At 33.7% G+C, this 27,379-nt stretch overlaps 1 protein-coding gene across 2 annotated transcripts; it reads left to right on the forward strand.

Annotated features, from left to right (window-relative positions):
* The first annotated feature begins 1,068 nt into the window (after window positions 1-1,068).
* On the forward strand, window positions 1,069-26,605 carry LOC132707564 (venom serine protease-like). Of its 2 annotated transcripts, XM_060679467.1 has the most exons (8): window positions 1,069-1,111; window positions 4,768-5,006; window positions 8,046-8,172; window positions 12,084-12,217; window positions 13,450-13,648; window positions 19,143-19,343; window positions 24,959-25,267; window positions 26,521-26,605. In XM_060679467.1, exons 1-8 carry the CDS (start codon window positions 1,108-1,110, stop codon window positions 26,541-26,543), a joined length of 1,236 nt encoding a protein of 411 aa, XP_060535450.1. In that variant the 5' UTR covers window positions 1,069-1,107; the 3' UTR covers window positions 26,544-26,605. The 2 variants fall into 2 exon arrangements, with proteins under 2 accessions (XP_060535450.1, XP_060535449.1); XM_060679466.1 differs by lacking the exon at window positions 26,521-26,605 and having other exon boundaries at window positions 24,959-25,368.
* Window positions 26,606-27,379: the final 774 nt, after the last annotated feature.

Here is a 27,379-nt window from a genome sequence, read left to right on the forward strand (position 1 = left end):
TTCAAGCTGTAAAAGTTTTTGGCGAGTGACCAAACTTGTGTGAGGTCTCGCATTATCCTGGTGGAACACTACACCCTTCCTGTTGATTAATTCGGGCCTCTTCTCTTTAAGTAAATCATTCAATTTGTTCAGTTGATGACAATAGACTTCATTAATCGTTGTATTGTCCGGCAAAAGCTCAAAAAAAAAAAACGATTTCTTTGACATCCCACCAAATGGAGAGCATCACCTTTTTTTGGTGAATGTTGGCTTTTGACACGCTTTGAGCCGGTTCATCTTTTCTGCTCCATGACCTCTTGCGTTTAACATTGTTGTATCAACCCATTTTTCGTCCCCAGTAATAATCCGCTTCAAAAATGGATCTATTTCTTGACGTTTGAGGAGCGAATCGCACACGTCAACGCGACGACACCAATTTCGCTCCGTAAGGACATGGGGCATCCACACATCGAGCTTCGAGGTTAAGCCCATGCCTTTCAAATGGCCATAAACAGTCGAATTCGACAAATTTAATCTCTCACCGATCTCTCGTGTGGTTATTCGCCGATTTGCATCAACTAATGCCTTTATCGCATCTTTGTCAGCTTCGACCGGCCTTCCAGACCGTGGTGCATCTTCGACATCAAAATTGCCGGATCGAAATTTTGCAAACCAGGTCTGGCACTGGCGTACTGTTAACACGCCTTCTCCATACACATCCGTCAATTTTTTCTCGCTTGGACAGCATTTTTACCTTTTCTGAAGTAAAAAAGTAAAATATGACGAAAATGCTGCTTAGTGCTCTCCATATTTAAAAGGGCACCAACCAAAAACTACTGCGTAGAATTAATAGAATTTTTTCACACACAAGCCTTGCAATATCAGCTCTCAAGACATATAATGGTTATGCGGCTTAAGTGTGAAGTTGGTTTCGAAAAAACGTAATTAAGTCCTCTGACGGGAAAAAACGAAATGACTTTCCGAACAACCTTATAGTTTTTTGCGGTATAATACGAAAGGTATTGTTTCGTATAATCGACAAAATTAATTGAAATACGATAGAACGGATTTAATATAGCATTAAAGTCGCAAAACCATCGTACGGTTTAGTGTTGTGTCAACGACAACATGGGTGAGTACAACGCAATAGCACACCAGATGAAAGCTGTATCGCTTTTTTTTTTCTTTGTAAAAACTGCTAACGGATTATTTAATAAATTAATTGTGCAAAGTCTATTTAGGCAAAATCACTTTCAAAAATTTCTAAAAATGTTGATAGCGGTTGTTTTTTATTGAAAATTTCACAAAATTATCGTCGAGCAATAAAATAATATACTATAAGGAACAAAATAAATTGTAACTTGTCTATATGCACTCTTGATATTTTTTTTATACAAGGTGAGTCCAAAAAGTGGGTATCCGGTTAATGAGTATATTTAGAAATATGCCGATGATACCAACCTGCTTGTAGGTGGAAATAATCTCACTGAGGTTAGTGATAAAGGCAACGAGATTTTTACAAGGGCTTATGACTGGTTTCTAGGAAATAAATTGATATTAAACAAAGAGGAAACGAATTTAATTATGTTTAGAACTAAATTATGTAGAGTTGAAATAGCATTAGGAATGGAGATATTTAAAGAAAACATTAGTATTGTAAATAGCACTAAATTTTTAGGTTTACAAATTGACGAATTTCTTGATTGGTCTGAACATATTGATTATCTGCTAAATAAATTAGATTCAATTTGTTATGGAATTAGAGTGCTTGTACCACAAAAGGTGTCCAGTCTCCACCCGACCCACCAAAATATTTATTTTTTACAACAATTGTAATTTTTGAGGTATTGTACTACCACTTCAGATATTTTAATAAAATTAGGCACACATCAGGAGGATTTGAGTGCACTACGATTTTCTTAAAACACGCCAATCATTCAATCATCAATCTTCAATCATTTCTAAAAAAAATAATTTCTTAATAAAAGTCTCATCTTTGCATAAATTAGTTTTTATTTTTAAGTAAAAACCATGCTACGGACTAAATAAAAATTGAGAGATAAAATCTGCCCATAAATGCCGTGTCACAGAGTGTCTATGAACAAATTAAAAGTCGATTAATTATGTCGGCACTGTACTGGTTAAATTGAGATTTTTTTTTGTGAAAAAAAAAATGTCTTAAACAAAATGTCTAGTTTTTAGTTACCAGGTAGTATCCTTCAGCAAAAAATATATTGGAAGACTGCTTTTAGTTTTACAGTTTTAATGAAATAAATACCCTAATAACAAAAGAGATAATAAACGAATCTTATTTAATTTAAAAAAAAGCACTATCTACTATTATAAATTTTTAACAAAATTATCTGTTAATAAATTAACAACAACCTTTTTGAAGAAAAGTGGATTACAGAATATTCTCCACCTTGATGGATACACGGTTGAACTCTTTTAAGATGCAACATAAGAAAAGGTCCAAACCATCTAAATCTGGGGAACTAGGGGGCCAAGATTGAGGGCCACCCATCTGTTATTAAATGTGTGATTTAAATATTCTCTTAGTGCCACATTGAAGTAAGCAGGCGCGCCGTCATACATGACCACATTCCGTTCCTAATGTGTTACTTCTTCTACCAATATTGGAAAAATCCTTTTCCAAAATCCCGCGATAATTATGGTCATTTAGTCTTTCTGCAAGAAAAAATATCCAATTTTCGTTATCACACTAAGGAAAATGCGCAATTTTGTCCAAAAACCATTGACAAAAATTAACACCCAATAGAAAATCTCTGGGAAGCAACGTTTCGACTCGGACTGAATATGATATGGGTACAATAGAAAATCGTGCAAAATTTTCTAAACCAAAAGATGCAAGAGATTTAGATTATTTCCAATTTTTCTAGTACTAAGTTCAGGATTTTTAATTATTATTATTTTTTCATTTCTTCAAAAGAACTTCCACAGGATACTGTAATACTTTTTACAAAAGTTCTGGATTCCTCCTACGTCGGTTTTTGCTGAGACGAACTTGCTGACGTTTCGCCAATCATCCTCTTGGCTTCTTCAGAGCTTGACTGAAACTGACTCGTATTTTACTCTGTACATGCTTATATATTGTTTGAGGGGGGCGCTAATGAGGAGTATAAACACGGTCTCGAATGACTGATTCCCAAATTGGTGACAGGTAGAGACCTGAGTCGTGGTTAAGATTGTTAGGTTGTTTATAGATTTCTAGAGACTCTCGGATTTTTCGTTGGTAGAAGAATTGATTACATGCAATTATTTTAGATTTATGAGTGACTTTTGGACAAGTGGTAAATGTGGTTTTGACGTTATATTTCTTTAGAACTTTTGATATGTGGTCAGTGATGTTTTGAACGTAAGGAAGGACCACAGTGACAAGTGTAGGATTGCTTTCGGCATCTTTGCTATTGGAAGGTTGTGGTGAAGTGTATTTTTTGATGGAACGCTTAATATCTTTAATGTGAAAATTATTAGAGAGAAGAACAGAGGTAAGGTATATTTTTACGGCTCTGTGAACAAGAAATTTGTATAGAATCTCGGATTTTTCGTTGGTAGAAGAGCTGCAAGAGGCAAGCATTTTAGTTTAATCGAATAAAATTTTATGTCCGGTTTCATGAGTGTGTTCGGCAACAGCTGATGAGTTTATTTGTCTTAATCGCAAGGCTCGTTCGTGTTCTTTTCGTCGGGTCCCTCCAATGTACTTTTTGCCGCATATGCATGGAATGCTGTAAACTCCTGGCATCTCAAATGGAATTTTGTCTTTGACGGACCGAAGATGTTGAGGGATTTTTGGACAAGTGGTAAATCTGGTTTTGACGTTATACTTCTTTAGAACTTTTGATATGTGGTCAATGATGTTTTGATTGTAAGGAAGGACCACAGTGCTATTGCCATTGTAAGGTTGTGGTAAAGTGTATTTTTTGATGCATGCATTAAGGTATCGGCCTGTGTGCGTAGGTTTTCTGTAAACACAATGACCCAATGTTAAGTGTGATGTTCTGTTGATGAGAATATCTAAGAATGGCATGTTATTATTAACTTCCAACTCAATGGTAAAACGTAAGTTAAAAATCTACTAATCGACGTAGTTTCCATAATTTTGGTTTTAGATGAAAGGTGTCTAGAGCTTTCTTCTCAAAGGCCATAAATATATTCGCAACGACTAGACCATAGCTGTTCCCGACGTGCTGTGAGAGTCGTGAGGGGCAACAGATTTTTTCGCGTCACTCTCAGCAGAAAATTACAACAAAGAATTTAATATCATTAAACAAATTGCACTGAAAAACGGCTACAATCCAGACAACAGTAAAATCTATTTATCCGAAACCTAATACAGAACACGAACAATTTAAAACAATGACCTACATAGGAGAACCCAGTGAAAAAGTTTCAAAACATTTATTCAAATGTGGTTTAAAAATAGCTTTCAGAACTAACAACACAATAGGAAAACTTTTAAAAAACAATAAAACGAAATGTCCAAAATCTGAGGTCTACAGGTTGAAATGCGGATCCTGTCCTAAAATTTATATTGGACAAACAGGTATATCCTTCAAGAAACGCATTAATGAACATAAAATAGCGTTTAAAAACAATGAAAAACAATAGTCTAGGTTCTAGTTATGCTACACAGAAAAACACATTATTGGCGACAATACAAAAAGTAGAAAATTAAATTTATTGGAATCAATGTATTGCTTAACGATCAATAGCGAAATGATACTGGTTACACCCCTGTGTTTAAAATTTCTACATATTGTTATTTAGGGAGTTTCTCAAGCAGCGCATTGATTTCGGCAACCCTGTTGAATCTTCTGGTGTCGATGGACGCAGCAATCGATCCTAATTGCGATATCAATCCGGAAATGATAGTCGGGAAGGAGTACTACATCCACAACAAAGAATACCCTCAAAACTATAGGCGGGGATCATCGTGTAGATGGGTGGCTAAAAGTGCGATTGGTACCAGAATTAGCTTGTCCTGTACCAATGTTTCATTGCCGAAGGTTGGTAACAACAACACAATTAACCACAAAAATGAATCTTGTAATTAATCTTAGAAAATATTTTTTGTAGTGGACCAACACCGATCAACACAATTTTTGGGTCATACATGTTAATGTTTTTTGAATTCAAGTTTGCTTTTTTAGAAATTAGAGCAATTTTTCTTTGTTTTTTTAATATCAAAATTTTACGGTTTTTTCGTAGTTTTTCTTTAAGTTATAGTCAGTATAGAATGTAAAAGTAAAACAACAAAAAATAAGTGTCTAAAAATGAATATTTTTCGCATTTCTTTTGTGTGCGTATGGGTTCTCATATTCTAGTTGCTCTGGCCTTGATAACGCCATTCAAAGCCCATCACATCTTGGTGAAAACGTTCTCCTTGTTCTTCGAACTGGCACGCATGTAATCTTTAAATTCGTCTAAAAGATAAAGCCTATATTGTTTGAAGCATAATTGTCTGTCCTATGATATCCGTAGAAATTATCAACTACTGCTTTAAAACTCCTCACAAGCACTAAGAAGATTGGTGAAGTCATCAATTTTTGCTTTAACTTTAGCTTCAGATAATTTGAGAAAAAATTCTCTCAAATACTTAAAAACCGCTGAATTCGGATTCAGAGTTTTCACAAATCGCTTCATTAAACCCATTTTTTTATGTAATGACGGCATCAATACATTTTCCACTAAATGTTTTCTGCTATCCCATAAGCAAAGATGACAGGAATATTTAGTATATCCACCTTGCATTCCCATCAGAAAACCCACCATTTTAACATCACCGAACACTGGCTAATGGTATTCCGTGTATTTCAATTTTGCTATTATTATTTTCACACCGTCAGAGCTTTCTTTCAACAATACAGAATGCGTTAGAGGAAGACTAGAAAATTCATTTCCCTATGAAGCAGAACTGCTTTAAAACTTTTTGAACAACCATCGATAAAAAGCCGCCAGTCAGATGCTACGAAGGGTATTCTAATTGTCTCAAACAATTCAGTCACATTATTACAGTAACAAATACCGACTTCTTTTGTGAAAAACATTAACAATTTTAATTTGTTATTTTACGTCGTCTTCGAGCAAGTTACGTTGCTTTAGTCGCGAACCTAGAATTTCCGTTTTACTCTTGGAGAGCTTTAAGGTTCGGACTAAATCATAAAAATCACTTTGACTGATAAAATGCGTGTCAAAACTTTGGGATTTTATTAGTCATGTATCTGATTTTTTTAAACTTTGTGAAGGAAGATAAGAAAAAAAAAAATTCCAAAACTTTAACCAGATCGACGCTTACTTGGATTAACCATACAAAAATAACAGTCATGATCGCTAGGTTCCCTCCAAAGTCTTGGCTCCGCAAACTTCATACGTCGGTTTTGTCCTCTATACCAAGGAATAACATAATTATGCTATTGTGATCTAAATTTGGTCGACATTTTTAAAAATGTTATATTACAGTTTATTACCTTCTAACGTATTTTTACAATTAATACAGGCAAATGGTGGTACCCACTTTTAAATAGGCTTCATAGATTTCGCAGAGCTTAAAATTTGTTGACAAAGCAAATTTTTTATTTTAATTAGTGAATTGACAATAAATAAAACAAAATGAATCAAAATCACATTGGAATTGCCTTGATGCCATTTTCTAACTCAGCAATACACAAATACAGTTGTTGCAGCTGAGATAGACCAGTTACAGCTTACAATGTTGCGACCTACAAATAATAAGACAATTAATTTTTCAAAGATATTTGCAAAACTTCTGGATTTCTCCTGCGTCGGTTTTTGCTGAGTAAAATCCGAGAATCAAACCTTCGCACCTTAATTAACATATTTTTTTATAACGGTCAAATTTTTGAACAAACGTCAGGAACAGCTATGGGTTCTTCACTATCACCAGTCATCGTGAATATATTTATGGAAGCCTTTGAGAAGAAAGCTGTCGACACCTTTCATCTAAAACCAAAATTTTGGAAACGCTACGTCGATGATACTTTGGTGATTTGGTCTCAACGTCAAGAAACCGTAGTAGATTTTCTTATACATTTATACTCTATACACACTAACATACGTTTTACCATTGAGTGGAAACTAATAATAACCTTCCATTCTTAGATATTCTTATCAATAGAAAATCATACCTAACATTTTGTCATGGTGTTTTCGGAAAACCTACGCACACAGACCGATACTTTAATGCATGGTCACATCACCAGCCGGCCCAAAAATCATCGGTTATCAACTCTCTTGTTCACAGAGCCGTAAAAATATAAACACCTTACCTCTGCTCTTCTCTCTAATAATTTCCGCATTAAATATATTAAGCATTCCATCAAAAAATACACTTCACCACAACCTTCCAATAGCAATGATGCCGAAAGCAATCCTACACTTGCCACTGTGGTCCTTCGTCACGTTCAAAGTTCTAAAGAAGTATAACGTCAAAACCACATTTACCACTTGTCCAAAAGTCACTCATAAATCTAAAATTCTTGCATGTAATCAATTCTTCTACCAACGAAAAATCCGAGAGTCTATAGAAATCTATCAACAACCTAACAATCTTAACCGCGACTCAGGTCTTTATCTGTCACCAATTTGGGAATCAGTCATTCGAGACCGTGTTTATACTCCTCATTTAGCTCCGCCCCCTTCAAACAATATATAGGTACAGAGTAAAATGCGAGTCAGTTTAAGTCAAGCTCTGAAGAAGCCAACAGGATGATTGGGGAAGCGTCAGCAAGTTCGATTCAGCAAAAACCGGCGCAGAAGGAATCCAGAAGTTTTGTAAAAAGTAATAAGACAATTTATTTTCAGGTCAATCAAAGTGTCTAAGTTAAATCTTTGACTTAGAAAATAAATTGAAGGATACTTATCGACGTAAATCAAACTTTATGAACCAAATATGGGAATTTGAATGTTTTTCATCGACTAAAATCAGAATTTGCGCATGAGAAAAGAAACCCAAAAATAAAATTATTGACCGGTGTAATACTTAGAAAAATACAGGTTTGTTTAAATGAGTACAATTTTTGTTGCAGTCCCCAAATTGCCAAGGTGACAAACTGGCTGTATCGTCAACCGGTCATCAGACTCTTGAGGACGCACATAATTACTGTGGGAACGGATCGTTTTCCGCTATTTCCCGGGCAAACACCCTTACTATCGGTAATTGGTCTTGAATTAAATCGGAAGTAGAAAAATAAAGCAAGGAAGGAAGCTTTCGCGGGGTTGGGGTTGCAATTTTGAGAAAATTCTCAATTGTAGGTTACGTATATATTCAATATTTTCTACTCGATATAAATTTAAGTGTTTTTAAATTAAGGACACTGGTTTAAAGCAAGAATTTGAATATGCTTGAAAAATGAATATGATATTTTCAAGATTTATTTTTCATTGTCTTGTTTCAAAATGTTTCAAATTTTTAATCCGAAATTACAAATTCTACTTCTGAAATTGCATCATCTCTTTATTTGGAAAGTGTTGCCTCTTTAAAATGATATATAATTTTAGAAGAAGAAACAATATACAGTTTGCCATTTCAAAAGCCGTATACAAAATGAATATCTGCTAATTCTCTGTTTGAAAACAACTCGATCAGATTTAAATAGCTTATTTTTCATCAACAATCAACCTTCTTTAATTTACAAATTGACGAGACGTCCTATCCCAGCTACGAATTTTAAAAGCATGGTTATAACAACTGCATGAGAAAAACTGAAAAAAAAACTGAAAAAACCTATGTTATATTTAATTATAATACTCTACTTATAATACTTTCCGGCGTAACACGAAAAACTCCTCCGAACGATTTCACTAACATTCCTGCTATGTATTTCGCGTCTAAACAGTATTGGTTCCCAAATAGAGGACGGAGTATCGGGATCGTTTATACTCTTGATCAAAAAAGTACAGACTCCATCCTAAGCCATCCAGTTTGTTAATAAAAATTAAAAATACTGTCATATTTTTTTAATCCATACACAAAGGGCACACATTGGTTTTGAATTTTTTGAATTGTGCACTCACTTTCATTATCTTAGCTTTTTTTAAATGTTCTTTAAATCTTAGCTCGCTATCTAAACAAATGCCCAAGTTCTTAGCATTATTAACGAAGTTAAGCACTTTGCCATCAATTAAAATATTTAATGAATTTTTGGTCCTATTCATCTCATTTTTATTCCTTAAAAGTAAAAATGAAAATTTTGTAAGGTCTAACACCAGATTATGGCCTTTCCAGAGTTCATCCAAAGTTCTCAAATCGGGATTTATATTTTGTTCTACCTCCGAAAGATAGGCTAGCGGGTTACGGGCTCTGGAGAGAGGGAACGACATTTTTGAGGGCTGGCCCGGGGATCGCGGTGTCATGGGAATGCCAAGTGACGACATGATCCCTGAGATGACCTTCTGTGACAAATTAACCTTTCTCTTCCCATCAAGGGAACTTGTCTGGTACTAGGACGGGTCCAGAATGGGAGATTTGGCCTGGAACTGGAGCGTACTACGGAGACAACGGGAATATTCTTCGGCTCTCATAGTAGGGCTGCACTTATGGCGCTAAAGTCAGTGCGCACGCGCTTCTTGTTGATAAAGAAGTGCAAAGGGGTAGGCTAGAGGGTTGCGCCGGGAATGAGGCAGGCGAGGGTTATGATGGATGGGCCCGCCTTCCCTCGGACCAGGAAGCTGCATGAACTGACCAGAAGGGAGTGTAGAGCACTAACAGGGGCCTACACAAGGCATTGCAGGCTTAGGAGGCATGTTGGAGTGCAGGTGGTGCATGGAAGACCCCGTATCATCTGCTCACCGAGTACCCTGCTTTGACATGAGCAAGATTGGGGGTCTTCGGAACGGCCCTGATCCATCCGGACTCAGTGCACGGTATTGGGCTAAATGAGATGCTGAGATAATGAGATCCCTCCGAAAGACCATCATAATCATCAAAAAAATAATAAGTTTGGGTATCGTCGAATTTTACAGAGAGTTAATGATTCTAGAATGTCCGAAGTATACACAATAAATAATAGAGGACCTAAAACGGACCCCTGCGGCACCCCGGCAGAATTTGCACCCGATGCGAAAATTTGTCACTTCTCTTATTGTTGAAAGCTTAAAAGAAAATGGCAGTTTATTATTGTAAAGATTGTTCTCAAAAAAAGTTGATTTTCTCATTGCGAGCGGAAATGTGCTGAATAAATGTACCGAAATAATGATTTAAATTACTAGAATCAGAAAGTCAAAACTCTTTATTGGCAACCAACTTTTTTTAATATTATTTTCCACACATGCAATATCAAGATATTTCTTTTTTTTTTTCGTCTTATCATGGGTAATGTAAAGTTGCTTAAAAATTTGTGATTTTTCCAATAGTTAGGATCCTTTGTTCTTTTAAATTTAATTAACACAGTGTCTCTTTTTTATGGTGACCGTTAGCCACGGGGTATGTGCTTTAGTTCCTTCCTTAACTAAGAAAATCTTACATAAGGTTGTTAAATGTGCTAATTTTATCACTAATATTGTGTTTGTATAATTTATAATATACCTCAAGTCAAGCTGTACAGCGTGTGCCAAATAAATCGATCAGGAAACCCATAGGAGCTACGAAACAAAGTTTCATATAAAAGTCTCTTGGACTCTCCTGAAGATGTAAAATAAAATTTCATCGGCTAACTAAACAAGGTAACAAATTCGATTAAACAAATCTGTAAAACAAAAAAACAGAAGCTAATAACAAAACAAAAAACCTTAAAGTTGCTAATACTGCAATATATTTTCGATATATTTTCCATCCTCTGCAATACACATTGTATAGTCACAATACTGGAGACCGCATTTCTAACCGCATCACTATTAATTAATGCAAGAATCGCATGTCTAATTCTTTAACCTCAAAATTTTTTAAACTTCGAATATCTCAAAAGGCAAGTAAATTTTAAATATAAGAAAAATTACAAACTTACTATATTTTTTGTCCTAGAATTGATATCTGAATAAAAATATAGTGTGTTCCATTTGAAAACCTTAGGATTTTGTTAATTGAATTCGCCAAAACGGCACTACCTATTTGGTACACCCTGTATAAGCTGAGACGCATCTGTCAAACTGATTGAGTAGCGCATCATTTCCTTAGTCTGTGGGTAAATTTTATTGGCAACACCTGTATCAGTAACGTCACAACACAATTTTATACGAAGCAATCAAAAAATGAAAAGAAAAACACGTAACCTCAATTTCTGCTTAAACTATACAAAATTTGAATGGGAAAGTGACCGTTATTTTAATTAAGGATTCCAAAAATCTCGAAATATATATGGTATTCCATTTAAAATAACAAAGTTGATGTGGTGGATGTGTATCGTCGAAAATTATAATATTTTAAAACTTGAGGAGAGTCCAAGAAACTTTTGTAATATTTTTTTTTCGTATCTCCTATGGGTTTCCAGATCGTAGAGTGAATCGTTTTATTTGGCACACGGTGTATATACATTTCAAAAAATCATTTAAATTAAAAATTTTAAAACAACCATATCTAATAATTTTAGGAACAACCGGAATTGTATTTCGGCAATATGTTAATCTGCAATCAGAAACATTATCTACAGAAATTAGATCACAGTCACATACCACATCAATGTTTGATACAAAAATACATTCTAATTGCGCCTTAACGTCAAAGTCAAACTCTGTAATATCAATCTTGTGCTCATGCTTGACATAAAGAGCAACACCATCGTCCCTTCCAATCAGATCTTTTCTAAAAAAATAGTAATTAGGAAAATCAAATGGTCCAGAGATATCACATTCCAAGAGCCAGATTGGAACATTATATCAAAATTATTGTCAATAATTATACATTTTACTTCATTATGGCGTGACGTCATTTTCCTGTAAATTCACTAAGTCTCTCATGTTGATAATTCTATGAACTAAGTCATTTTTTTAACGTAAATGTTTCGGTTCAACACCCACGAGCTTTTCAAAGAAAACATTTGGTTTCTTGTTAAGTCTTCTTTGATTTGAACACCAATATTTACGGGTTTTCAGGACCATGCCAATATTGTAAAATATGTGTTACGTTTCAGGACTGTTTTCGACGCTTACCTCTCCTGGTGGACAGTTCCGTTGTATCATGACCGCTGTCAAGGACAGTCCAAAAGAACTGGGGGTACGGGCGACACAAAACTTTCCCGACTGCGACTGTGGTTGGCAGCAGACGGTAAAACAAACTTCAGCTAATGCAATTTTATTTAAACTTATACAATATGTCTCAGTAGGTTGGAGCCGAATCAGAAACTTTGACTAAGAAACGAGAATAATCGTGACGTCATACCGCTGATTAGTATAAAGGTGTATTTTGGTTAGTTTAGTAGATTGTATTTGTCTTTAGTGTGCTTTATATGATAATAATGGAAGCCATAAAAAAAAACCATAAAAAACAAAAATCCAGTACTATAACTGTTATTTTGGGCATTTTTTCGAAATCATACAGGGTTTTTCAATAATTGACAAAAATTTAAAGTACCGTAAAAATCGTTCTATTAAAGCGCAAACCAAAATGCGTAAATTTGGCTAACCGGTTCAAACTCTCCTGATATTTGAAAAAATCCCTATGACAATCACTATTCCTTACGCTTTGTCTATACGCGATGACGTCATTTAATATTGCGACGTACTGGTTTCAGAAAACAAGTATTTTCTCGAAAACCATTTACTCTATTGGAAAAATTCATATATAACCTCTATTTCGTACATTCTTTGAATTATATACAAGGTGTGTCGTGTCTGGGCAAAAATTCACAAAGTCGAAAATTTCCGCTTTTTGTGGGTAAATTATTGGCCATAAATGAATAACTGTTAGAGATGGGTTAATTTGGTTTGAACAATATTGCATACTGTGTCGAGAGAGAGTTGCAATTTTCACCTGTCATACAGAGTGCGCAAAATATTTGAAAAATTATTATTGGAAATCGCTATTACGGGTAAAAATTTTTACACTTAGCAAAGCTTAGCGTAACTTTCAAGTTCGGCAAGACGTGAAAGACATTTTATACAGGTTGCACGAGAAAATTACATCGATTTTGCGAAGTTCCGTAGTGGTCCGCAGGAGCACGATATAAAAACAATGTGGTCCCTATAGGGCAAGAAACCAGGCAGCTGTTTCTTTTTGAAATACAATGCTGCAAAAGCAATATAAATGGAGGCAAATATTTGAAGGCAGTTTTTAGTTTTGATCAACTTTTTTTTAATAACAATTTTTGATATTGTTAAACGTAAATGGTATTTTAAAAAAGAATGAGTTTTTCCTGAAATTAATAAGATGGTTTCAACTTATTTAGACGTATCGTATTACTAGTAAACTAAAAAACTTTTTCCAACAGAACAATTAATTTTTGTTGCATCCAACAGTTCTAGAAATGATCTTGTTATTGCAAAACGTTCGTATTTTAGGCTACAATCCTGGGGGGACAACAAACGGGAGTCAATGAGTACCCTTCGATGGCTGGACTGGTATACGTGGGCAATCGCAGCTTATTTTGCGGGGCTAGCATAATCTCTGACTTTTTCGTTTTAACCGCCGGCCATTGCGTTTACGGTATCGACTCCAGCACGTTTTCGGTATTGGTAGGAGAGCATAACATCTCTTCAGGTAATGCGATATCGTCAGGTGGTGTGCGATTCGTCCAAAATAAACACGTTCTATAGAGGGATCGAAATGCCGATATCTGCTTAATGGGTTTCATTCAACAACCTTTAAGTCAAAATTGAGTAGACTCCTAGAAGTAGCGACTTCACATTGTAACGAGTAACTGCTCCTATATGTGAGGGTGTATAGTGGACCAGAAATATAGTGCTTTTATAACCGATCAAGTGATTAACTTTGCCTATTGTTTATTACTCCAAAACCCTTATAGAACACCCCGCCGAGCAGATCCGTATCCGTAACCAATCCAGGACCCTCCAAGGAATTTATTTACCCATTCTAACAAGTGGCATATAAGTATGTTTTCAATCTTTTTCGTGGAGGATGTACATAAAAAGATTAGTGCAGTAACAATTTATTACATTCTATTTCATTATATTTCTACATCGCATCATTATTAATATAAAACATATTATGAGCCAGTATCAGTCACTTAAAAAATCGTCACTATCGCTACTGTCGTCAACTCCGCCACAATCGTTCTCAGTAAATATTTTCTTCTTTTATTACTCGTTTTTCACAGTTGCCGAATTAGGTTTATGATACTGTCACTAAATTTAGGGGCAGCGTTATTTCTTCCTATAATTGCTTTCAGTTCAGACCAGATCATGTCAGTCGGGTTAAATATACAATGATACGGGGCTATCGTGTCCGCGTCTTAAGATATTCAAGGTCAAAGTTCACAAAAATCGTTTTTTCGCGAATATCTAGCTTCCTATTACTTCAATGAGATTTGCACTTATTATAAAAGTTGTAGGCTATGAAATTCTCTACAACATTTGTTTAAACTTTTTTTTCATACGACCAACCGTTTTTGGGGTATCAAACAATGTCCATTATTTATGTACTAATTATTAATTATTTATATTTAATTAAAATAAGTAACTTGATTATTTATATATAATTATTCTTATTTAACTATTTAAGTATAGCATATTATTAATTCTGGATTATATATTTTAGTTATATTTTAAGTTAAAACGATATTACTTATGTTTTCTTTAAAACGCGTAAATTTCTCAATACTTATATACCTGGAAATACTTGTCCCTACCCTATGCCCTTTTCTATTCATTGCCGGGACACTCACATTTTAATAAATGTATAATAAGCCATATTTAATGATAAATAAAGATATGTGTAAAATATCTTCTCTTACTGTCATTTTAATTTAAAATTAAATTAAAATATATAATCCAGAATTAATAATATTCTATACTTAAATAGTTGAATATGAAATATATAAATAATCAAGTTAATTATTATAATTAAATATAAATAATTAATAATTATACATAAATAATGGATATTGTTTAATAATTATAATTTTCAAGTAAATAATTGACTTTATACAACGTACTGATAACAATAACTCACGCTTGACCTTGCTTTAGGCCGTATATGGCTGTACGCTGTGCACTCTTCGCGCTCTACCCCCAAAACGGTTGGTCGTATGAAAAAAAAGTTTAAACAAAAGTTGTAGGGAATTTTATAGTCTACAACTTTTATAATAAGTGCAAATCTCATTTAAGCAATAGGAAGCCAGATATTCGCGAAAAACCGATTTTTGTGACCTTCGACCTTGAATATCTTAAGACGCGCACACGATATCGTTTGTGACTTTTGAGACAGCATTTAGAATGACAAAACAAAGGGTCATATCAATTTATAGCTTATTATCTTTCATTCCGAGGTGAAACCCCTAATATGACTGGGCTATGAGGTCGAACCATGTTTCGCCTGAGTACACTATAAGCCCATTTTGCTCTCAAAATTTTTCAATTTGTTACACTCGCTTACTTAGAGTAACAACCCGCACTCAAGCAAATGGTATTTATAATTATAAAACCAGGAACAGTTTGTCGGGATTAAAACAGAATTTAAACGGTTATACGAGGTAAAATCTCGACTGACACTCGCGTCCGAACTGACACAGCGGTCAGGGCCTACGATGGTACGTCCAGGTGGGCCGACTATGCGTGTTCGTTACAATTTGCATTTAAATCGATTTTCTTCAAGAAAGTACGCAACGGCTCTTTGGCACAACTAAGTATGTCAGTACTTTTTTATGCAGTTCTTCTAGGGTTAAAACACTATTTACTTTACAAGCGTACTAGATTATACGAATAATTAGATCTGAGTGTTACTCTTTAAAAACTCGCGAAGTACCAGCATCTTATCTCACTTTCCTCTTGACTATCCCATTTGCAACAATTTTTCTTACAGTTGACTTTATTCAAGAAAATTTGTTTAGCAACCGAAGACAAATGGACCCTTTTTTTATTTGCTGAGGTAGTTTCGTCTTCTAAATTGTCATTAGGTTCGACTATCACCTCCACTTCGACTTCAACTTCTGCGTTGTGTCCCATGTCTTCTTCTAACAGGACAACATTTGCTTTATTCCACGGTCTCCACACTGTTGTGTTACTCAAAAATGACACTAGGAATGTATTTTCGACGTGAAAGTTTTTTAACTATTTTATTTTGAGTCTTAAAATTATTACAAGTATATAGCAGGTTTCGCGTAACCTATTCGAAACTGAGACTTGAGTTAGACTGACTTTTTCTATCTGGAAATCTGAGAAAGAAGATGTTTACTTGACCGTGAGAGTTCGATTAGAAGTGATGCTATTAAAAGTGTTTGTGTTTATGATATTAAATTATATTTATATCTAATACACTTAGGATTTGTTTGATAGACAAAATGTTTCAAATGAGAAATGAGCATAAAGTAAATAATAAAAAGGACATTTTAGGATAGGTATCTGACAACACTTTAAAGTGTTAAAAGAAGGGAACCTTCAAAAAATGTTTAATTGTAAGATTCTAACAAATATTTATTTGTATTCTTATGACGTACCTTTACCTACCGCCAATATAACCTATAGTCTTAAAAAAGAATCGAAGAACTATGTAGAAGACTCAAAAATACAAGAAGAAGAATAGTAGAGTACAGGTACTTTCCATTACCCTTTGAACTATCCAGTGCAAACAGCCTCGCACGGTCCAAGCTAGAGAACAGGGAACATAAATACGTACTTACTGGAAGAATCACAGTCAAATACCTCCGAAATATACACGAACATATTACCATTTAGATTAAACTCTTAAGAACGATGTTACCATTGTCCTGCGAAGGTCTGCGGTTAAGGTACTATAAAATACTTAGATAATAAAATTACTACATTTTAGTATGCATAAAAATAGTAACGAGTCTTCACTCGGATTTGCGGGTTTTGACTCGTGCTGTTGGATTCTTCTGAGACTCAAACCTTATTTGTGAAGATAATATCCTGTTTTTTTTTTAAATAAACGACTTAGTTTTCAATCAGTTTTTGAAAGCCCTCTTTTGGAATATCGCCCTGAAAGTCTTTATCATTAAGGTGCTTAGCCAAATTGTACAAGATAAAGCAACTCACGATGAGACAAGGCACTTTTCGTATTTCGATCGAAGCATCACTCTATTATAACTCGCTTTCTTTGTGACAGTGTATTGCTTGAACTTTGTTCTGGGGTATCTATAACCCCCCTACAACCCAGGGTCTCCCAACATAATAGCACCAGCCCTGTTCCATAGCATAATGTTGTGCCAAGAGCCATCCACATTTGTGAACTTTTCATTTGAATTGCACGTTGCCTGCACATTTATACTAGCAAAGTTTTTTGTTGATATATTCTTCTCCGTGAGTAGACGGTTTCAGTATAGGAACATAGCTATTGGTGCTATAGACTGCACTATAGCACCAATGCTGAAGGAAAATTAAACTTATCTTGACACCTATTTTTAACATTCTGTAGATCTTCAAGTAAGGATCCAAACATTTGATTTCTGCACAATACGTGCTATAACGTTGGTAACGGTTTCGAATACCGACGATTAATGCGCACCAATATCTTCGGCTAATGTCAATTTGGGATCCTCGATCATAAATGTAAAGTAAAAAACCCTCATTTCTTCTTCATTGCTCAACGCTCCGCACGTATATTCTTCAGTATCTCCTCTCCTCATATTTTTATGAATATAAAATGCAGTGGATCCTTTAAAAATGTGAGTAAAGAGTAGCCACTTAACTTTACGCATATCATCAAATTTATTTTGTATGTATTCCTTTCAACTCCCGAATCCAGATAATACCGGGTGTGTGGGAAATTCTGTTATAAACAAATTGTTAAATTTTCTTTAATTGTTTTCAGAAACTTCCAAAAATTACAAAAACGTCCCTGTACATTAATATACCGAAAAAAATTAATTCGATTTTTTAATATAGTTTGAAAATATATATAGTACAAAACTTGCAGCAGCTAATTTGTCGAATAAAAACTAATATAACTTTTAAACTGTTAGAGATATAACACACAAACAAAAAGACAAGGACATATAAATTTAACAAGTTGGCAACTTTTTTATGATTTGTTTCATTTATAAGAAAGAAATAGGCAGAGCAAAATTATGAAAAAAAAAATAGAAGATGAAAAGAATACATAAATCAGATAAAAAATTTAAAAAAAATACTGCAGATGAACAAAACTGCATTGAAGTGTAATAAAAAGGTTGAAAAATGCCAAAAAAATTTCTAATTGTTATAAACAAATGCAGAACAAGTCGGGCAAACAGTAGATACGCAATTGGTAAATGACTTATCTGAAAGACAATTTCATTACCAACAAAAATGACCCAAATGTTTATTGTTGTATCTCTAACAGTTGTGAAGTTATATTAGTTCACAAACGGATTAGCCGCTGCAATCTTTGTACTACCTATTTGTTTTTTGGTATTTTGATGAACAGGGACAGAGGCAGTTTTTAATTTTTAATAGTCTCAGAAAAAAAAAGACAAGTTAACAATTTGTGTATAACAAATTGTTATTAAACAATGATTATTAAACAATGAAATTGTTAATAAAAAATGTTCGTGTACTGTCAATTATGGTTTTAAAAAAAGTTTTATTATTTAAACAATCGCTACATGGCAAAAAAAATTATAAACATAAACAATTTTTTATTAAATATTTAAATAGTACATTTGTTTATAAAAAAAATATAAACAAATGGAGTTATTTTTTTTAGGTAACATTTCTTTTAGTTAATGACAAACGAAAAAAAAATACAACATGACGGTGAATTTTCTTTTTTGTTGCGACGCCATGAGCGCAATATGGCGCTCCAACGTTAAATTAAAATTATTAAAAATGGATCTAACTTGTTTTTTGTTAAGTTTCCTTAAGTTTAAGGAAAATTTTTTTCGACATCCAAAAAAATTATTAGTTTAAGAACTATAAGCAAAAAACCAAGTTTCAATTGCTATATCACATAGTTTTAGTAATAGTACGTTTAATTTACGTCATTTTAATTTCATTAACTAGACTAATAAAAGCTTCAGATAAAATCAAGAGATTAGAAGAGGACCTAAGTTTATTCATAAGAATAATTCGCTTTTTAGGAAACAGCCCTTATTCGGCAATTTATCTGGTCAACACCTACGAAATCTTCCCCAACTACACTCAAACCTATACGGTGACCGATGACATCGCGATCGTTCAAACTAAGAGCCAAATAGTGTTTAGTTTGTATGTCGGTCCCGTATGCCTACCATTCCGGTACACGAACTACGATTTCGTTGGTGATGTTGTTACGGCACTAGGTAAGTTCTTCCAATGAAAAACCCTCTAGTTTATATCTAACAAATTTGAAAGTGCATGTTTTTGAATTGATGAAAATGTTGTTCCCAGTATGAATCTTAAATTAAACGACTCCAAATATGATTGTCCGAAGAATATTTTGCCCTTAAAGTAAATATTTTTCAGTGGCCAAAATGGACTGAAACACACATAGATATTGTTCTAGCTGAACTTGATATATTTTAGATATATTTATATATTATATTTGATATATTTTAGATATAAAATACCTAACTGTACACCGATCTAGCATTTTACCGTGTACAACGAATCCACTTTGAACATTCCCAGGATTTTACCGCACGGGTTTGTGAGCAATCAGATGTTTTCGGAGATATTTCCCACGCTTTGAATTTTGACGTTTGTTAATTCTGACGGTCATGTCAGTGAATGTATTCGTGTTGAAAATGTACCCAAAAACTTACGGTCCTTGAAAAAGTATAACTCACTCGTTTATTAAACGGTTTACCGCACTTGTTTCATAATATACTATTACCACACTTGTGGCATAATATACTATATACAGGGTGTTTTCTAATTGAGTGTCCGTAATTTGAAAGAAACCTTCATATGTCCTAAAGGTCTTAACTTGTAAGATACAGGGTGGTAAAGTTTTCAAAAATAAAACATTTTTTTTTAATATATCTAAAACCACTTCAGATATTTTAATAAAATTTGGCATGCATGTACTATGTATCACGAGACATTATTTAGCTCACCACTTTAAAAGGACAGCGGCGATAGATATTTTGGCAGATATTGATGATACGCCACGAATTTCTCTTAATATAAAAATTATTCTTACACTCTCCAATCATATCTAAATAAATTTAATTCCTGGATTCTTTTCAATCCGATATACAGTTTGGGCGTAAGTAATTTTCTATATGTTTTATTAAAATACCTCGAAAAATCTAAGTACAAATGCGAAGTACATAAACTCTGAGGTGTATTTTTTGAAATTTTTATAATTATTTCTTATTAATGAAGTAGGCTGCGTCTGTTAGAGTTATTAATTCTGTTGTCAAGAGTGTGGTTTGACAGTTGTTTGACAACACTTATCCGAGCGCTTTCCTAATAGAGTCACACCAGAAAAACGAACATTTTCAAATTTACATAGAAGGTTGACTGAAAAAATTGAATAAACAGTTTTAAGTTCTATTGATGAAAGTCCTGAACTTACTAGAAAAATTGGAAATAATCTGAATATCTCGCACGTTTCGGTTTGAAAAATTTTGAATAAATTTTGTCAGTGGATTGTGGACAAAATGGCGCATTATTCCTTGTTTAACCAAGATATACTATTTACTGATGAACTTTTCGAAAAATGCAATCAGATATTTTATATAATAACCATATTTGGGCTGATGAAAACCCGCATGCTGTTGTAGGATCAAGAATAAAATTCAGTAAATGTTTAAGCTCGAACTGTTGGAAATTACTTAATTGAACCCTTTTTCCTGCCAGAAAGGCTAAATAGACATAATTGTCGCCGGTGCGTAGAAGAGGATTTGCCAATATTGCTTGAAGAAGTATCATATAGGAATAGAATGTGGTTCATGCACGATTTAATAATCGATGAGTAGGTCGCGGCGGACCTCAACTGCCCCTTAGGTCGCCAGATGTAAATAGTTTGGACATTTTCATATAAGGGCACCTTAAAAGTCTGGTTTGTCGCACCCAAGATAACACTGTAGAAGAGCTGAAAGATCGTGCAAAAGCTTCTTGCGATTTAATAAGAAATACTGGAAGTGTACTTTAAGGAGTACGTGGCAGTATAAAGAAAGGGCTTCAAGGTGGATGACACTTTCAACAACTTATTTAGTTCCTATTTCAAAAAGGTTGACAATTTTGTTAAAAATTATCAGTTATAAGTAGAGTTTTTCATTTAAATAAGATTCGCCTACTATTTATCTTGGAAAAGCAATAAAAAGGACACGCTGTTAAAAACTAGATATTTTGTTTTAGATACATATTTTAATTCTCTGTTAAAAGTTCACTATTTATGCCAGTGCAGTGGCGATCTAATTAACTAAAAACGAGTTATAAACGCTTTAACATTGTAAACCGCTGAATAGAGGTTCCCGTACATATTGTATTACTAGTTTCCCAAAGTGTCAGCAATTTGTTTGTATAAAACAACGGTGCGAACCACAATGCTAGCTTTTTGTCATCTCGCTTGAATAAAGTTTTTTAAAAAATCAAATTCATTTTCATGACGAAAACTGGCGCAGTCGGTGGGTTTCCGTGATCGACGATGTTTGGTCTCTCTAAAGAGTTTATTCGCGAAATCCGAACAACACAAACAACTGTTCAAGTGGTTGCAAAGTTCTTAATTGGCCAGGGGAAGGAACAAGCATGGTCCACAACCCTATTGGTGCGAAATAAGGAACAAAAATCGTCCGAATTTCATACGTAGCCCAGGGAAGAGACAAGCATCGCTCATCCTATTGGAAAACTATATTAAGAAAACGAGACAACCAGGAATGAAAATCGTCCTTCTCTCACTGTTATTATGGCTAGCAAACATCGGAGCAAACGAAGTAAAAATCCACAACCTGAACAACTATCCAGGAATCCTTCCTTATAAACTAGATACCGCAAAAATAACCTCTAACCAATTCTCCTTTATACAAATTTTTGATTTAAACCCAGCTGTTGCTGAATTCTATGCAATCCATAACCAAGTAAAAATATTAATTAGTCAGATTAAAAATAATACTAATTATTGTCACGAATATTCTAATTCAGTCATCCCTCTTGCAACATTAGTAAAACGCATTGAAAACCAAATTAATCAACTCAATCCATCATCTATAAAAAGAAATAAAAGAGGCCTATTAAACCCAATCGGTTCTATTATTAAATGTATTACTGGAAACTTAGACCAATCTGACGCGGATATAGAAATCAAACAACTACAAGAAAACCAAAATAATTTAAGAACTAATTTAATTAATCAAATAAAACTGTTAGAAAGAACAATCAACTCATTTAGAAAATTTAATATCCAATATTTCTCATAACCAACTCATCCTTAAATCCAAAATATTACAAGCTAACAGTTTGGAAAATTATATAGTTTATACTTTATATAATCAGCTACTAAATATTCAAATGTCAACATATTGAATTGAATGAAAATACACCATTCTGGTTTTTCATGATTTTTTTCTAAAATGTCACTGGTTTGTGAGTGATCAGATATTTGTGGCTTGAAATACTGCATTTTTTCCAAGAAAATTATAACCTTTTTAGTCCAACAATCAAAGGACCATGTGAAATATCAATACTACGTGTTACTTTTTGCGCAGCTATTCAATTGTGATATGTTCTTCTATATAGAAGGACAAATTATTATCAAAAATGAATCAATTTTTTTTATTTAAAACCAGAAAAAATAGATATTAGAATTTGGGCATGACGAAGTAGTGCCACAAATTATATTGTTCATGCGGATTTTTTTTTCATACCTGTCGCATACATTGTATAAATTCGTGTCCGTATGCTATGCTCATGTAGCTTATAATAATAACTAAATAAATAAAATGTTTTTCCAAAACACTAGAAATTATTCTTCTGTAGAACATTTAGGAAGTCAGTTATTTTTGAAAACGGTTTTAAATATTTTCAAAAACAAAACCGAACTACAAAATATAACTTATTCTTACAATACAGAGAATAGAGAAAAGGGAAATAACTCATAATTTTAACATCATTAAGTGTTTTTAAAAACATCTCAAAAAATGTATCTATCTGTAAGCCTGCAAGCAATAAAAAACTCAATAAATACATACAGTGCATAAAGAACAAATATAAATATATAAAATAATATATAAATATATAAAATGTCGAAAATAAAAAGTAAAAAAAATAACATTTGCTTGTTTTCAATATCAAATTTAAAGTAATATTTTTGTTTAAAATTTTTATATTATGTAAACTAGCATGAGTGGAAATGAATTTTCGACTTCAATTTATTTATTTTTCGAAACTACTGATCAGATAAAAAAATTATGTTGTTTGAAAGAATATGTTTGAAGTAATATGTTTTAATACTGAATTAAATTAAAATTTATTCCTGATTTTTAGGTTTAACACAGTAAAATAACTGCACGAGTCGAATTAACTTTTTTTATTACTATAAACTAACCAAAACTAACCAAAACCAAAAACAAACCCCCTCTTGCCCTAATAACATCTCATATTCGATTAGGCATAGATCTAATCAAGTTCGGTATTGTTTTTTGTGGAATGTTAAGCCACTCTTCCCATACTGCAACAATAAGCTCTCGGATCGAGGTTGGGATAAATGTTCTATCGGATTGAGGTCGGGACTGCATGCTTGCCACTCCACAACTTGAAAACCGACATCTGTTATGTAATCTTGCACGATCCTTGGGGTGTGCAGTCTTGCATTGTCATGCTTACAATGTAGTCGACATCTGGTACCACGTGATCTGATAAAATATCCTCGATGTACCTAGCATCTGTTAAAATTCCTGCCCCTTGACGATGGACACCACTACCGATGAAAATACACTATATATAGAAATTACACACTATATCATGCAGGAACCACCTTCATAAAGGCTCCGCTCTTCATTACAGCATTCTGCAAACGCTCTTCTGGTCTTCGATACACTATTTTTCACCGGTCATTACAAAAAAGGCATATTGGTCTCAAATGATCCCGTGCAAAGCGTAGGCGTGTTTGTCGATGAGCTGGAGTAAGTTTTGGATCAATGGCAGTTGTTTTTGGGGTCATGTTATTTTCCTTCAGTCTTTTTCTCACTGTCCACTGACTAATAGCTCTTCGAACTTCATGGTGGTGTTTTTGCACTTGAACCCCATTAAGGTGACGAATAAAGCGGTCATCACGAGCCGTTGTAATTCGCCTTCTCTCTCCTCATACCATTGACATACTCGACTCGAACTGCTGCGAGTCATATCCAGTGGTCGCTGGCGAAGTCCACATTCAATTAAAGCGATGACTTGAGGTGTTTTTGCGGTATAGTATGCATCAAGTTAACACAATTTGAACGCTATCCAGATGGCTAAAAACGAACAATGTGAAAATTCCAGTTGCAAAAGCGATTAATTCAAGTGTATAATAAGTTTAAAGCATATTAAATTGGCTTCCAAATAGCATATTGCAACAGTCAAAAATTTTGAGTGGGACGATTTATATTCACGCAAGTTTACGTTATATCAAAAGACATGAAAAGTACCTACCTAATTAATTATTTTCAGAACACAATATAACTATTGTGTACAGCGTTTAAGGGTAAAAGCGATTTCCATGCATTTTTTCTCGAGTAAAATAAGTTTTAAAATGAGGGCTTGCCCCTTTTCACCAAATCGTTCTGGCATTTTGAAAATATTTAGTTATCCGTTAAATTTAGATATTTTTGCAGTTTTACAAGTTACGATATCCAGTAATGAACTGGATAAAAATATCGTGCTATGACGTAACTGGAATCTAGATATTGTGGTGCCTTATGGTATCTGATAGGTAACCTGTATTATAAATAAATAGATAACTATGTATCTCGTTTTATGCTTCTTACTGTACTAGGATGGGGTAGTGTGGACAAATCTGTGATCGCTTCGGACGTGCTACGGAAGGCAAGTCTCTCTGTAATTTCGAACCAGCAGTGCGCGCATCAACAGAGGGAGAAAATCAACAACGATCAGATTTGTACATTTTCTCAAGGACGGCACGAATGCGCTGGTGATTCTGGAGGCCCGCTGCTGTGGCTGGACATGAGCACTCAAAGGTTGCATCTCATCGGGATCATATCCCACGGGCTCCCTTGCGACACCGATAGTCCCGCAATTAACACCAGGGTTACTCCGTATTTGGGGTGGATCGTTGCCAGAACTGGTACGTTCGTTGCTGCTAACTCGTCAGCAAAATCGAGGCTTAGCAGAAAAAATAGGTCAATCTTCATTGATACCAAATGAACCAAACAATTGTTGGCAAAATATTTTCCTATAATGGAGAATCTGCGAAGGTAGCGATGAACAAATTTCAGCAAATTATAACCGCAAGGAATATATTTTCGGTTCGTCCTTTTCAATATCATTTATTAACATTATATTTCATTTCGTCTCTTTGTCATCCTATTTTGACTTTTACTCGAAAGTTAACAGCATTTTTTAAATTTTTAATTTGACATTATTTAGATACAATATTTTAAAACCATTTTGGTATTTCGCACTTTGAAATTGATTGGATGTCTTACAAAACTATACAAAATATTATAAATAATATATAATAGTTTGAAATTTTTATGTACAGGGTAGCCGGGTTAAGAGTAGGCTACAAATGTTGGGACGTTTGGGATATGTGTTCAATTAAAGTTTTCTTTTCAAAATGGACCCAAAAATCGCAAATTGGCATCCAATTAGAAAATACGTGTATTAATATATGGCGTTAATTGACAATTGAAATAGTGCAAAAAATAGGCGATAAGGTGTAGGTTCCTCTTAAACCGGCCTCCCCGTACCTACAAATAATTATTTTGAAGGATTTGAACAAAGTACTCCCATTTTATGTGAAAAAGGTTCGAGAATCGATATTATTAATATTGAGATGGATGCACTAAACTGTCATCCTTGGTCTATACGTCAGTATTTAGGATTTCTTTTTTATGAGTTTCTGTTATACATTGAGTGAATGTAACTCAGTGAAATATTTCCATTTTTAGAGATGACTTTGAAAGAGATGGAAAATCCTGTTAAGTTATTGATGTTGACATTTAAAGGTCCGATTTTATTTCAGACTGGCAAAATCTAATAAAAAGAGAAACTTTCCTTTTTTTACTAAATTCATAAATTAAAAAAATTTCATAAAATTTCAAAATATAGTGATCATAACGAACCTTATTGGATACTCCATCTCTCCCAAATTCGTTGCTATGCCTTTTATTGCCCATATAAGCAGAATTGGTTTAAGAAAAAAAAACAACAGCAATGGACAGAGAAAAAGAAGTGTTGCTTAGTACCACAGGCTGAAAATCCAACATATGCAAAAAAATGGCGTTTTCAATACAAATCGATGATTAAAATATTTTGTTTCTTTTTTTTCCTCATGTTATTTTTCAAAGTTATACCTAAGTCTTCTTTCTTTATCAGGTGCAAATTTTTGTACCAGCTAGACACGGACGCTACAGAAGACTGCATCATTATCATTTTATATTATTTATTGTGGAATCAATAAATATTTATATGGTTGAAAAAACTTTTTCATTTTGACCCTCAATATGCCACAAAGGTGCAATGAAATTTATCCATGATTTTGAGTCCCTATGATTATGAAATATAAATATAAATATTTTATAACAATCACTGTGGGCAATATATTTTTTCTTGTTTTATAAAATGTGGTTGATTTTTCATAATTTTTTTTGTTAGCGAATACTGTAGATTCTCCAAAATGCACAATTAATATAGTCCAAGATATGTTTAATTCATTTTTTATATATTTATTTATATCAAATAATAGTTTTAGAGTAAGAACAGTCATCATTCCTGCAACGCTGTCCAAATGCCTTATAAAATGTATATATACTTAATTCAATAAAGACCTTTATTAATATTATTATTATCTATTTTATAAAATTTATCCCAGCAAGTTCAAGAAATTCGTCAGGCAAAAACAAAGAGAGGCAGCAGGAAGCAGAAGCAGCTAGGCAACAGAAAGCCTTCAGTGACTATTCCGTGATATAGTGAAAACCTCCGTGAAATTATAGTATTACTCTTGAATAAACACTAACCTTGCGATGCTCAGAACGTAAAATAGAATGTCTTAGTCTTCAGTTTCTGAAATATCGACGTCAAAACTTGGATTCAGAATATATGTAATATAATCTAACTATTTCAAGCCATATATTTTTTGTTAGTCCACTATGACTATAGTATATAGAATTTTAAGTGGTTTACACAGGGTGTAAAGTTCATAGGAACGTATGTCCTAAACGTCTCAACTTTTAAA

This window comes from Cylas formicarius, unplaced genomic scaffold (genome assembly GCF_029955315.1).
Source record: "Cylas formicarius isolate icCylForm1 unplaced genomic scaffold, icCylForm1.1 PGA_scaffold_9__14_contigs__length_23061073, whole genome shotgun sequence".
Taxonomy (NCBI): domain Eukaryota; kingdom Metazoa; phylum Arthropoda; class Insecta; order Coleoptera; family Brentidae; genus Cylas; species Cylas formicarius.

Coding starts and splice junctions, on each gene's coding strand:
- LOC132707564 (XM_060679466.1), top strand. Junction 12,218..13,449: donor ACTGTGGTTGGCAGCAGACG/GTAAAACAAACT, acceptor TTCGTATTTTAG/GCTACAATCCTGGGGGGACA. Junction 13,649..19,142: donor AGAGCATAACATCTCTTCAG/GTAATGCGATAT, acceptor TTCGCTTTTTAG/GAAACAGCCCTTATTCGGCA.